The sequence below is a fragment of the Monodon monoceros genome, unplaced genomic scaffold (genome assembly GCF_005190385.1).
Source record: "Monodon monoceros isolate NGI ecotype Baffin Bay Population unplaced genomic scaffold, NGI_Narwhal_1 Super_Scaffold_12, whole genome shotgun sequence".
In the NCBI taxonomy this organism is placed as follows: domain Eukaryota; kingdom Metazoa; phylum Chordata; class Mammalia; order Artiodactyla; family Monodontidae; genus Monodon; species Monodon monoceros.
The window spans coordinates 28,528,756-28,541,476 of NW_021703768.1; the positions used below are offsets into that span (position 1 = coordinate 28,528,756).

At 42.5% G+C, this 12,721-nt stretch overlaps 1 protein-coding gene across 4 annotated transcripts in view; it reads right to left on the reverse strand.

Moving 5' to 3' along the window:
- Positions 1–12,721, reverse strand: part of ADAMTS12 (ADAM metallopeptidase with thrombospondin type 1 motif 12) — a 390,453-nt gene that overhangs the window by 361,366 nt on the left and 16,366 nt on the right. For all 4 annotated transcript variants that reach the window (XM_029218869.1, XM_029218871.1, XM_029218872.1 and 1 more), the window contains exon 2: positions 7,055–7,416. In XM_029218869.1, coding sequence (XP_029074702.1) covers positions 7,055–7,416 — 362 coding nt within the window. The remainder of the gene's footprint in view (positions 1–7,054; positions 7,417–12,721) is intronic.

The following is a 12,721-nucleotide window of genomic DNA, read 5'->3' on the forward strand; positions in this document are numbered from 1 at the left end:
CCAGTGGTGACAACCCAAAATGTCTCCAGACATTGCTAAATGTCACTTGGCGGGCACAACCAGCCCTGCTGAGAATTTCTGGACTAGGGGGTTAGCTGTGGAAGTGACAAGAGTGGTAAATTCTGAATATATTGATATTTTGAAGGAAGAGCTGATAGGACTTGCTGATAAGAATAGATAGAGAGTGTGAGAAAAAGAGATGAGTCAATGATAGAATAATTCCATGGGTTTTTGACCTGGGCAACAGGGAAAATGGAGTTACCATGTACAGCAATGGGGAAGAATGTGGGAGCAGGGAATTGAGGGTGTTGCTTTGAACATCTTAAATTTGAGATTCCTTTTAGGCATGTGGAAATGGCAGATAGACAGTTGAAGTTCCAAGAAATGTCAGAGTTAGATATACAAATGTAGTAGTTAGTCACATACATATACAGAGATAGAGATAGAGGATATAGATGATAGACAGACAAATAATTCGATGATTAGATTGATAGATATAATGATGATACATAGATAGATAGATAGAGAGATAGAGAGGTAGACAGATAGATTGCAAAGGGCATGTTGGAATGAAAACAGTCACTAAAAAGCAGGTTCTTGCCACAACTTTCCAGATAGGTTGCACATTCAAAAGCTTGTAAAAAGGCAGCCAAATTAAAAGGGCACTGAAGTCCTTCAGACTGAAAAGAAATCATAGATCATACTACTGAGGAATAGAAACTTATGTTACACCAGGACACTCTTCTCCAAGCATGCCCTAAATCGATGAGCCAAATCTCATCTATGAATAAAATGTGGTCATCCTACCAGCCCCTGTCTTTCCGTGATGAGGAGACAGTGAGGCTCAGCACAGAAGAAATTGCTATCATTCTACCAGACTAATTTAGAATCAGGAAACTTTCCAAAACAGAATATTTCAAGAATTAATATGACCGAAAAAACCAGGGGAACAAATTTGTAAAAATGCTTCACTATTTTTTTTTCCCAAATAAATTATCTGACCCAGAGGGGAAAAAAAGGCAACTGTTGGAGTCTATTTAAGAGACTCATTCTCTAACCACACTAACTACCCTATGGGTGGGGTAGGTCTGATGCCCCACAAGGACAGCCCACCCAATGGGTGATATTATAAGGGTGATGGGCTGGAAGATTTCCTGTGAGAAATGCCATCAGAGTGGAATTTAGAATTCCTCCCCAGAAGGCTGTATAACTCTCACCTTGGGCAAGAGGGAGGACCAAGCATCATGAACCTTTCAGTTCCACCAGTCAACCTAGATAGGTCTCATGGGCAGAACTGGAAGAGACCTACCATGTTCATGGATTAGAAGACTAATGTAGTAAATGTCAATTTCCCCAAATTAATATATAGGTTTAATATAATTCCTGTCAAAAAAAATCTCAGCAATTTTTTATCGTCAGATTATTCTAAAATTTATATGGAAAGGAAAAGAAGTTAGAATTACTAAAACAATTCTGAAAAAGAAGAAAAAAATGGGAGCGATCAGTCTACTTGATTTCAATACTGATTTTAAAGCAATAGTAGTGAAGCCATAGGAATGAAAATTCTATTGGTAGACTAGGACATAAAACTCAGAAACTCATGGAAATATGTCCAACTGATTTTTGACAAGTGCAGAAGCAATTCAATAGAGGGAAGGTAGCCTTTTAAAATATGGTGCTAGAGCAATCAGACATCCATAGGCAAAAAAAGAGAAGAAAAAGGAGGAAGGAAGGAAGGATGGAAGGGAGGGAGGGAGGGAGGGAAGGAGGGAGGAAGAAAGGGAATGAACCTTTACCTAAGTCTCACACTTTAAACAAAAATTAACTCAAAATGATCATGAACTTAAATATAAAATGGAAACATAAGGAGAGAATGGAGGCAGGAAGGAAATGAGTGCGCCTAAAAGGACAACATATGTGATTGTTTTGATGGTAATGTTGGGCATCTTGACTGTATCAATGTCAGATCCTGTCTATGATATTATATAGTAATTTTGCAAGATGTTACCACTGGGGGGGAAGGGGGCCTCTCTGTATAGGTTCTTACAACGGCATATGAAACTACAATTATCTCAAGATAAAAAGTTTAACTCTAAAAAAACTAAAAATAACACCTTTTCAAAATTTTAATCCATAGTTGAGCTTGAAACAAGACAGGAAATCTCAATAGGCCCAAAGGGAAAGCGAAAGAGAGTTGAGTAGGAGTTGAAGTTGAATAACCCTGCTGTTCAGATTAGGGGTCAGCCTTCAACTCCTCAGCAGGGCCTGGAATTGAGGCTAGGGTTTAGGATGGAGCCAAGAACTGTATTCACTTTAATAAAGACTGAGCTGAGAAATACTGTGCCTGACTGTGAGTAAAAATTAAAAATAATTTTTTACTGACTCAAGTATGCAGTCTAGATAGTGCGTGCCTAGCCCAAGCCCCTTGGTGGAAGTGGGGTACTCCATGAAGAGGCAGAACCCCAATCCTGTATCACACGTAAGTGTGGAGTCTAACACCTTGCGCTATCCTCCCAGTCCAGAAATCTAAACTGAAATACGAACGGCAAACTAGCCTGCAACACATCCTGTAGGGCCCTTGATAACAGCAAATCCAGCACCACCCCAGGGTTCTCACAGGTAACAACTCCCACTGCAGATGAATTCCAAATCTAATTGATTAAAGAATACAGTTTCTCTATCAAAGAACATAGAATAAAACAAATCAACTAAACTGTTCAGAGGAAACAAATTCCGTAACTTCAAAGTTTATACAAGTGTTGAGGGGAAAAGATGGTGAAAATGGTGAAGATGACAGAGAGAAAGTTGCTGAGCCAACTTTCAGATGGGGACTGACCCGGTCTGAAAGCAGCTTCCAAGAGGATGGGTACCAGAGCCGTGTGAGAGGATATTAACTGGAGGAAGGAGGTCATCCCACATCTTGTCATGGGTGACCTTTCTTGGGTCTTCAGTTTGTAACCATCTGAGTCTTCTCCAAGGGAGACTAGATGAACCTCAAATTATAGAAAACTCCAAGAGAACACAGCCTCCAACATTAGGATGAGCCCATCTGAAGCAAAGAATATGCCAGCCCTGAGCCATACGAACAAGAAGCAAATGTCCTGCTCCACACAAGAGGGTTTCCTGCCTCAGAAAGCCTTCTCCAAAGCCACCTCTGTCCCTAAGAGTGCTGGGAGGCTTAGAGGCAGCATATCCTAAGCCTGCCATCCTGTGAATCTGAGTGTGGGGTCGTCCCTGGGTGAAAAGGAAAATAAATATCCTGGAGATCAGGCCCCAGACAACTGGCCAGGAGAAATCAGACGCAAGTCCAACCACTACCTTTTGACTAGAACCACTGTAGATGAGCACTGTGAAATGATGGCACATGAGCAAATGAGCTTGAAGCCAGCCAACTTGTGTGCTCACAAAAGAAACTCATTTGGCTTTCGGTGCCTTTTTTATAATCATCCATTAATTGTCCAATTATGTGTGAAAAGATCCAAAATAATCCCAGTGGACTGGTTCTCCTGGAAAAACATCATTCAGTGATTTAGATCTAAAACTTTCCATCATCTTGGCCACCACATAAGTCTATTAGTTCACATTCGTTTCTTTGTGCTCCTGTGCTTAGCATGAATCTGAAATCTGAATCTGAAAATGGCCACATGGTGGATCTTGCAGCTCTCTGGGGCCATTAGAAATTGCAAAGCTCACAGTATTCTATTCCCAAGCCTGGAATAATGCTAAACAGTATGCAATTTCCCTTAGAGAAAACAAGATGGAAGTAGGGAGAAATTGAGGGCAATGGTCCTCAACCCTGGCTGCATGCTAGAATCACCTGGGGTGAGCGGCTACTTTAGAGCAATATTGGCTAATACTGCTAATTAATACCCACTCACACTAATCCAGTGATTGGCAACACCTAATGTACATTGGAATCTCCTAGAGAGCTTTTAAAAATACTGATGCCTGGGCTCCACCTCCACTGACCAGTCAAATCAGAGCATCTGGAAGATGGGGCTGTGGCATGGGTACTTTTTTAAAGCTCCTTAGGTACTACTATACAGTACAGGGAATAACTATTCAGTAACTTGTAATTACCTATAATGAAAAGTAATCTGAAATATATATATATATACACCTATATATATATATATATATAACTGAATCACTTTGCCGTACACCTGAAATTAACACAGTATTGTAAATCAACTATATTTCAATTAAAAAAAAAAAGCCTTAGTTGATCTAATGTTCAGCCTGGGTTAAGAATGACTGCCCTAGTCCAGGCCTTTAGGGAGCATCAGAATCTCCTGAAGAGGTCATTAAATCAAAGGTTTCAAAGAAAGCAGTTAACAGACACCAAAAGTAGTTTTGAGGCTCCCAAGGAGGAGGGGAGATGGGAGGATTGGAGAGTGACTGCTAAGGGGTTTCTTTGGGGGCTAATGAGAATGTTCTAAAATCTATTGTGGTGATGGCTGCAAAACCCTGTGAATATATTTAAAGCCATTGGACTGTATACTTTAAGTGGGTAAATTGTACGTATGTGAATTACATCTCAGTAAAACTGTTAAAACACACTCACATAGGTTTCTGCCCACCCCCAGAGATTCTGATGCACTGGTTCTGAAGTGGAGCCCATGAATCTGCCTTTTTAATGAAATCCCAGGTGATGTTGATTCTGTGAAGTCACAGATCAAACTGCTCTAGGCCACAGAAAGGCAATGGCATTCAAACTTTCTAGGATTTTGTGAGCATGATAACAGTTTATGAACGGTTAATGGTGAATGACTATATGTGGGTTCCCCCATCAGTGTTCTCTGGAGCAGTGTGGCTTTTGCATGTTTGTTTTGTGGATCACTTCACTCCTATGTGCCTGTCCTTCTAGAACAAGGGCTCTTTCTTCTGTTACCCTAGTCGTAGAGGATCAGGTGACACTGATGCTTCCAGGGTTGTCTCATAGAAATGAAAGCAGAAATTGCAAAGGGAAAATGTGATATGAACCCAGAGGAAACCCAGAGGATTAGGACCACGGAGCCAGGAGATATCCCCTGGTTTAACCAAGCACTGTATGAGACCCTGAGAGAAGAAGAAAAGAATAGGGCATCTTTTTTTATTTTGTGTCATTTATGAAATGATAAATAGCTACATATGAAAATCTAGATTTACCAAAAAAAGGCAAAGCAAGACTTTCCACTTATCGTACAAAACGATTCATCCCCGGAGGTCCTTCAGAGCATGGAACTTTCTTGGTACCTTTAAACTGATGTACAATGTTTTACATTAATTTTCCCACAGTTTTCAAGCAAAGCCAAAATAGACAGGTACAGGATAAACAGACTCTTAAATTATGAAGAGCAGGGTTCTTATCAAACTGGCAGTAAGGATGGGAGGATTTGAGATGAGCGCTTCCTGTAGGAATGTGAACGCCACTAGCGGGTTTGCCCGGCAAAACAACCCCGGTCAGACTTCCCTGGTGGCACAGTGGTTAAGAATCCACCTGCCAACTCAGGGGACACGGGTTTGAACCCTGGTCCAGGAAGATCCCACATGCCGTGGAGCAACTAAGCCAATGCGCCACAACTACTGAGCCCACATGCCACAACTACTGAAGCCCACACGCCTAGAGCCCGTGCTCCACAACAAGAGAAGCCACCGCAATGAGAAGCCCCCACTCATCACAACTAGAGAAAGCCCGCGCAGCAACAAAGACCCAACGCAGCCAAAAATAAACAAACAAACAAATAAATAAATCAATAAATTTATTAAAAAAAAAAAAAAAAGCCCAGGTACAGGCGCCAAGGCCGATGCCCAAGTCTCTGCCACAACTCTGCCCAGGACTCCGGAGGCTTTCTGCCCGCAGTCAGTCCCTAAGTACCCTTGGTTAGTGCTGCCCCCTACTCCAGCATGACCAGACCTCAACATAAGTCCTAGGCATTGTTCGCCAAGCAGCTGCCAGTGGGGCTGTCACTGTTGTCACTGCTAGAAGTAAGGCGGAACAAAGGGACCACTTTTTTTTAAGGTTTAAATTTTGAAAAACAAGCTTGGTCACATTTTGAGATGCAGTACAGGGCAGTTGAAAGACTCGGGCTCGAATTAACAAGAGCGCAGTAAAGATATTCAACATCTCCAAACTGCACCATCTGTTAAAACACAGCTACACTGGTGGCGGGGTGGGGGGACACTGTAGAGAGGACAGTGTGCATAACTCACATAACAAGCCACACATTCCAGTGCCTGGCATGTTAGAAATATAAATAATAATAATAGCAGCCAATATTCATTGAGTATTAGTTACTAGATACTCTTCTAAGATTTATATATATATGAATTCATTTAATTCTCACAGTACTCTATTACAGGGCTCAGCAAACTTTTTCTGCAAAGACCAGATGGCAAATATCTGGGGCCTCGTGGCACCATACGGTCTCTATCCTGACCACTCAGCTCTGCTGTTGCAGCTCAAAAGCAGCCGTAGACAATATAAACACATGGGCATATCTGTGTTTCAATAAAGTTTTATTTATAGAAACAAGAGGTGGTCCAGATTTGGCCTGTGGGCTGTAGTTTGCCAACCCCTGCTCTGTGAGTTGGGTGCTATCATTATCTCCATTTTACAGAGGAGAAAACAGAGGCACAAAGGAATCAACTGACAGCCCAAGGGCCCCCATGAAATCTGATCATAAACTACCCACAGTCAACAATTAGATCATAGCAGTTGCTGCCATCACCACCCCATCTGTAAGCCTCGCACTCAGGAGGGGCTGGCCACCCAGTCAGTCACCAGCACGCTCAGAGCTGCCTCGGAGGTTGAAGACCCAGCTCCGATCCCCTCCTCTCCTTGCCCTGATATTCCTGGTTGAAGTTCTTCCTGGACCCTCAATGTCCTTATTCCCCATACCACCCAGACTGATTTTAATTTTATGCATTTTCTCCCCAGCCTGTTTGGAAGCCTGGACCATGCACACCACAAGTGCTCAGTTCCTATGTGTTAAATGCATCTACGAACCCACTGGCAGTGGGTGTGCAGGCCACGAGAGTCAGGGACTGAGGGCAGAGAAGTAAGGGGACTCACCAGTCCATGGCAGGCACTGAGGGCTGCAGTCCCAACCCTGGTGCCTTGCTGCAGAACTGTACCCCTGAGATGGCAGGGGGGACCCGAGGAAGCCTCCATCTTCACATGGGAGAGGTTCCCATATCTCCTCTCCACGATGTAGCTTTTGGAAAGTAATCCCTGATTGACCGTCAAGTTAAAAAACAGGTCCTTCTCCTCATGGGAAATTCTATAGTACACCCGGTCCTCTGGGCCATCCAAATCTCTCTTCCTCCTGCTGCTGGTGACAGGATGGTGCAAGCCATAAGATAGAAAATGTCCGCTTGCGTCGACTCGGACAGGAGCCACCACGTGGTATACTGGCAGGGCCTTGACAAAATGCTCTGGAAAAAAAGGAGACACAGAATAAGCCTAAGAGATCCCTGCTGAGTCTGTGGCAAGATAAATACACCTTGTTTGGAACTTAGATTTTACCCTGTTGATTGCAAAATCCCACTGTTGAAGTGTAGAGATCGTTTCCACCATACAAACACCATCAATATCAAATTCCCCGAACAACACAAATTTACCTGGGGCTGTCTCGTAGATGACAGGTGGCTCTCTGAGCTGACACCAAGACATAGCTCTGGATGTCAGATGTTTTACTGGAGACAAACTAAGACAAGAATTAACTCATGAGGAAGATGGTTAGGAAAGGGGCAAGATCATTATGACAAACAGGAACATTTCAGGTCTAGAGTTCATTAATACAAATCACAGGGCTTCACATAAGGAGCATAAATGCCTCTGGAATTTCCGGTTAAGTCATGTTGGAGGACAACTGCAAAAGCACAGCGAACCCATCATGTACACTCTGACAAACCTTGCACGGTTACAGCACAAGTGTTCTGTAACGTAGCAATGAGTACTTAAAAGAACGTGGGTGTTTCTTTTTTAGTTTTATAAAATATACAACATAAAATGGTAAGGGAACGTATTAGGATCAGAGGCATGGGGTCAAAATATGAAAATTGTCACTTTAGAAATGCAAGACACGCACACTTCTTCCTTCCTTCCACACACGAGAACACAGACACCTTTTGACTTCCTCAAATTGAAATCTCCACCACTGCCTCTTCATTCTCCTGTTTGAGAATAACAAGGAATCTAACTAGTAAGGAGTAAGCATCAGGCTCTGGATTACAGACTACTTAAAGCAAACCATTAACCACTTATGCAGATAAACGAACCTTTTGCTTCAGGCAAAAAAAAAAAAAAAAAAAAGAGGGAGGGAAGGAAGGAAAGCAGAAAACAAAAGGGGAAGGAGAGGGAGAAGGAGAGAGAAAGAGGGAAAAAATTCTACTTTTTTCTACTTTTCTATTTCCACCTCCCAGCTGTACCTCTTGCACTTTGTAACTTGCGTTACTTTGTTCAAGTTACCTCCCCAACTACAATGTCTTTCACACTCTCTATCAAATTCTTATGTTTAACATAATCTTATGCTTATTTTTTAAAGTCCCAAATCAAATTCTCCCTCTTCTTTCTCCTAATGTCCTTGCTTAAAGTTCTTTCTCCCTCCCCTGAACCCCCATGTCCTTACTTTCTGTAGCTCCCAGAACAGCCCAATTTTACAAAGCCTTTTGTTTCTTATATTATTTATTCCCAAACCCTTTAGAGGCCAGAATCTTGCACATCACAGGTACCCAATTCATTTGTGTGGATGTAGCAGTGAACACATTTGTAGCTGGCTAAACAAAAGAACTGGACTTGATAGGGTACAATTATAAAAGAGTTCTTTTCCAGACAACTGCCTTCAAACACACTTGTCGTTCATCTGTGCCTTGGATGAAATATAGGACAGACAACATCAAAAAACAACCCAGTTAAAAAAACAGGCAGAGGACCTGAACAGACATTTTTCCAAAGGAGTCATACAGATGGCCAACAGGCACATTAAAAGATGCTCAACATCACTAATCATTGGGGAAATGCAAATCAAAACTATAATGAGATATCACCTCACACCTGTCAGAATGGCTACCATCAAAAAGACAACAAATAACAACTGTTGGCAAGGATGTAGAGAAAAGGCAACCCTGGTACACTGTTGGGGGGAATGTAAGTTGCTGCAGACCCTATGGGAAACAGTATGGCAGTTCCTCAAAAAACTAAAAATAGAACTACCATATGATCCAGCAATTCCACTTCTCAGTATTTCTCCAAAGAAAACAAAAGCACTAATTCGAAAACATATATGCACCCCAATGTTCATAGCAGCATTATTTACAACAGCCAAGATATGGAAGCAACACAAGTGTCTATCAATAGATAAATGGATAAGGAAGATGTGACATATATATACAATGGAATATTACTCAGCCATAAAATATTACTAGGCATAAAAAAGAATGAAATCTCACATTTGTGACAACATGAATGAGCCTAGAAGGTATAATGCTAAGTGAAATAGGAGAAAGATAAATACCCTATGATCTCACTTATATATGGTATCTAAAAAACAAAACAAATGAACAAACATAACAAAACAGAACAGACTCATAGATACAGAGAATAAACAGGTGGTTGCCAAAGGGGAAGGGGTAGGGGGATGAGTGAAATAGATGAGGGAGATTAAGAGGTACAAACTTCCAGTTACCAAATGAGTTATGGGGATGAAATATACAGTGTGGGGAATATAGTCAATAATATTGTCATGGGGAAACCTTCAAGATGACAGAGGAGTAAGACATGGAAATCACCTTCCTTCCCACAAATACATCAGAAATACATCTACATGTGGAACAACTCCTACAGAACACCTACTGAACGCTGGCAGAAGACCTCAGACTTCCCAAAAGGCAAGAAACTCCCCATGTACCTGGGTAGGGCAAAAGAAAAAACAGACAAAAGAATTGGGACGGGACCTGCACTTCTGGGAAGGAGCTGTGAAGGAGGAAAAGTTTCCACACGCTAGGAAGCCCCTTCGAGGGCGGAGACATTGGGGGTGGCGGAGGGGGGAAGCTTCAGAGCTACGGAGGACAGCACAACAATGGGGGTGCAGAGGGCAAAGTGGAGAGATTCCCGCACAGAGGATCGGTGCTGACCAGAAGTCACCAGCCCGAGAGGCTTGTCTGCTCACCCGCCGGCATGGGTGGGGGCTGGGAGCTGAGGCTTGGGCTTCGGAGGCCAGATCCCAGGGAGAGGACTGAGGTTGGCTGTGAGAACACAGCCTGAAGGGGCTAGTGCGCCACGGCTAGCTGGGAGGAAGTCCGGGAAAAAGTCTGGAGCTGCTGAAGAGGCAACAGACCATTGTTTTAGGGTGCGCGAGGAGAGGGGATTCAGAGCACCGCCTAAACAAGCTCCAGAGACTGGCGCGATCTGTGGCTATCAGCGCAGACCCCAGAGACGGGCATGAAACGCTAAGGCTGCTGCTGCAGCCACCAAGAAGCCTGTGTGCGACCACAGGTCACTGTCCGCACCTCCCCTCCTGGGAGCCTGTGCAGCCCGCCACTGACAGGGTCCCGTGATGCAGGGACAACATCCCCGGGAGAACACACGGCGCACCTCAGGCTGTTGCAACGTCATGCTGGTCTCCGCTGCCACAGGCTCGCCCCGCATCCGCACCCCTCCCTCCCCCGGGCCTGAGTGAGCCAGAGCCCCCGAATCAGCTGCTTTGTTAACCCCGTCCTGTCTGGTCGAAGAACAGACGCCCTCAGGTAATCTCCACAGTCAACTTGAAGCACGCGGCATCTGTGGAATACCTGAATAGACAATGAAACATCCCAAAATTGAGGAGGTGGACTTTGGGAGTAACTGTAGACTTGGCGTTTGCTTTCTGCATCAAATTTGTTTCTGGATTTATGTTTCACTTAGTTTAGTATTTAGAGCTTATTATCATTGGTAGGTTTGTTTATTGATTAGGTTGCTCTCTTCCTTTTTTCTTTTTTAGTATAGATATATACTTTTTCCCCTTTTTCTCTTTTTCTGACTGTGTATGTGTAAGTTTCTTGGTGTGATTTTGTCTGTATTGCTTTGCTTTTACCATTTGTCCTAGGGTTCTGTCTGTCCTTTTTTTTTTTTTTTAAATATAGTTTCTATCACTTATTATCTTTGGTGGATTTGTTTTTTGGTTTGGTTGTTCTGTTCGTTCTTTACTTTTTTTTTGTTTATTACTTTAATAATATTTTTTTAATTTTTAATAATTTTTAAAATTTTTTTATTATAATAACTTTATTTTATTTTCTTTCTTTCTTTCTTTCTTTCTTTTCTTCTCCCTTTTTTTCTGAGCCGTGTGGCTGACAAAGTGTTGGTGTTCCAGCCGAGTGTCAAGCCTGTGCCTCTGATGTGGGAGAACTGAGTTCCAGACATTGGTCAACCAGAGACCTCCCGGATCCATGTAACATCAAACAGAAAAAGCTCTCCCCAGACATGTCTATCTCAATGCTAAGACCCACCTCCACTCAACAACCAGCAAGCTACAGTGCTGGACACCCTAGCTAGACATGCCAAACAACTAGCAAGACAGGAACACAACACCACCCATTAGCAGAAAGGCTGCCTAAAATCATAATAAGGTCACAGACACCCCAAAACACCACCGAATGTGGTCCTGCAAGAAAGACAAGATCCAGCCTCATCCACCAGAGCACAGCCACCAGTCCCCTCCAACAGGAAGTCTACGCAACACACTGAACCAACCTTACCCCCTGTGGCAGACACCAAAAACAACGGGAATTATGAACCTGCAGCCTGCGAAAAGGAGACCCCAAACACAGGAAGTTAAGCAAAATGAGAAAACAGAGAAACACACAGCAGATGAAGGAACAAGGTAAAAAGCCACCAGACCAAACAAATGAAGAGGAAATAGGTAGTCTACCTGAAAAGGAATTCAGAGTAATGGTAGTAAAGATGATCCAAAATCTGGGAAACAGAATGGAGAAAACACAAGAAACGTTTAACAAGGACCTAGAAAACTAAAGAGCAAACAAACAATGATGAACAACACAACAAATGAAATTAAAAATTCTCTAGAAGGAATCAATAGCAGAATAACTGAGGCAGAAGAACGGATAAGTGACCTGGAAGATAAAAGAGTGGAAATAACTACCACAGAGCAGATTAAAGAAAAAAGAATGAAAAGAATTGAGGACAGTCTCAGAGACCTCTGGGACAACATTAAACACAACAATATTCGAATTATAGGGGTCCCAGAAGACGAAGAGAAAAAGAAAGGAACTGAGAAAATATCTGAAGAGATTATAGTTGAAAACTTCCTTAATATGGGAAAGGAAATACTCAACCAAGTCCAGGAAGTGCAGAGAGTCCCATACAGGATAAATCCAAGGAGAAGCATGCCAGGAGACATATTAATTAAATTATCAAAAATTAAATACAAAGAAAAAATATTAAAAGCAGCAAGGGAAAAACAACAAATACCATACAACAGAATCCCCATAAGGTTAACAGCTTATCTTTCACCAGAAACTCTGCAAGCCAGAAGGGAGTGACAGGACATATTTAAAGTGGTGAAAGGGAAAAACTACAACCAAGATTACTCTACCCAGAAAGGATCTCATTCAGATTTGACAGAGAAATTAAAACCTTTACAGACAAGCAAAAGTGAGAATTCAGAACCACCAAACCAGCTTAACAGCAAAAGCTAAAGGAACCTCTCTAGGCAGGAAACACAAGAGAAGGAAAAGACCTACA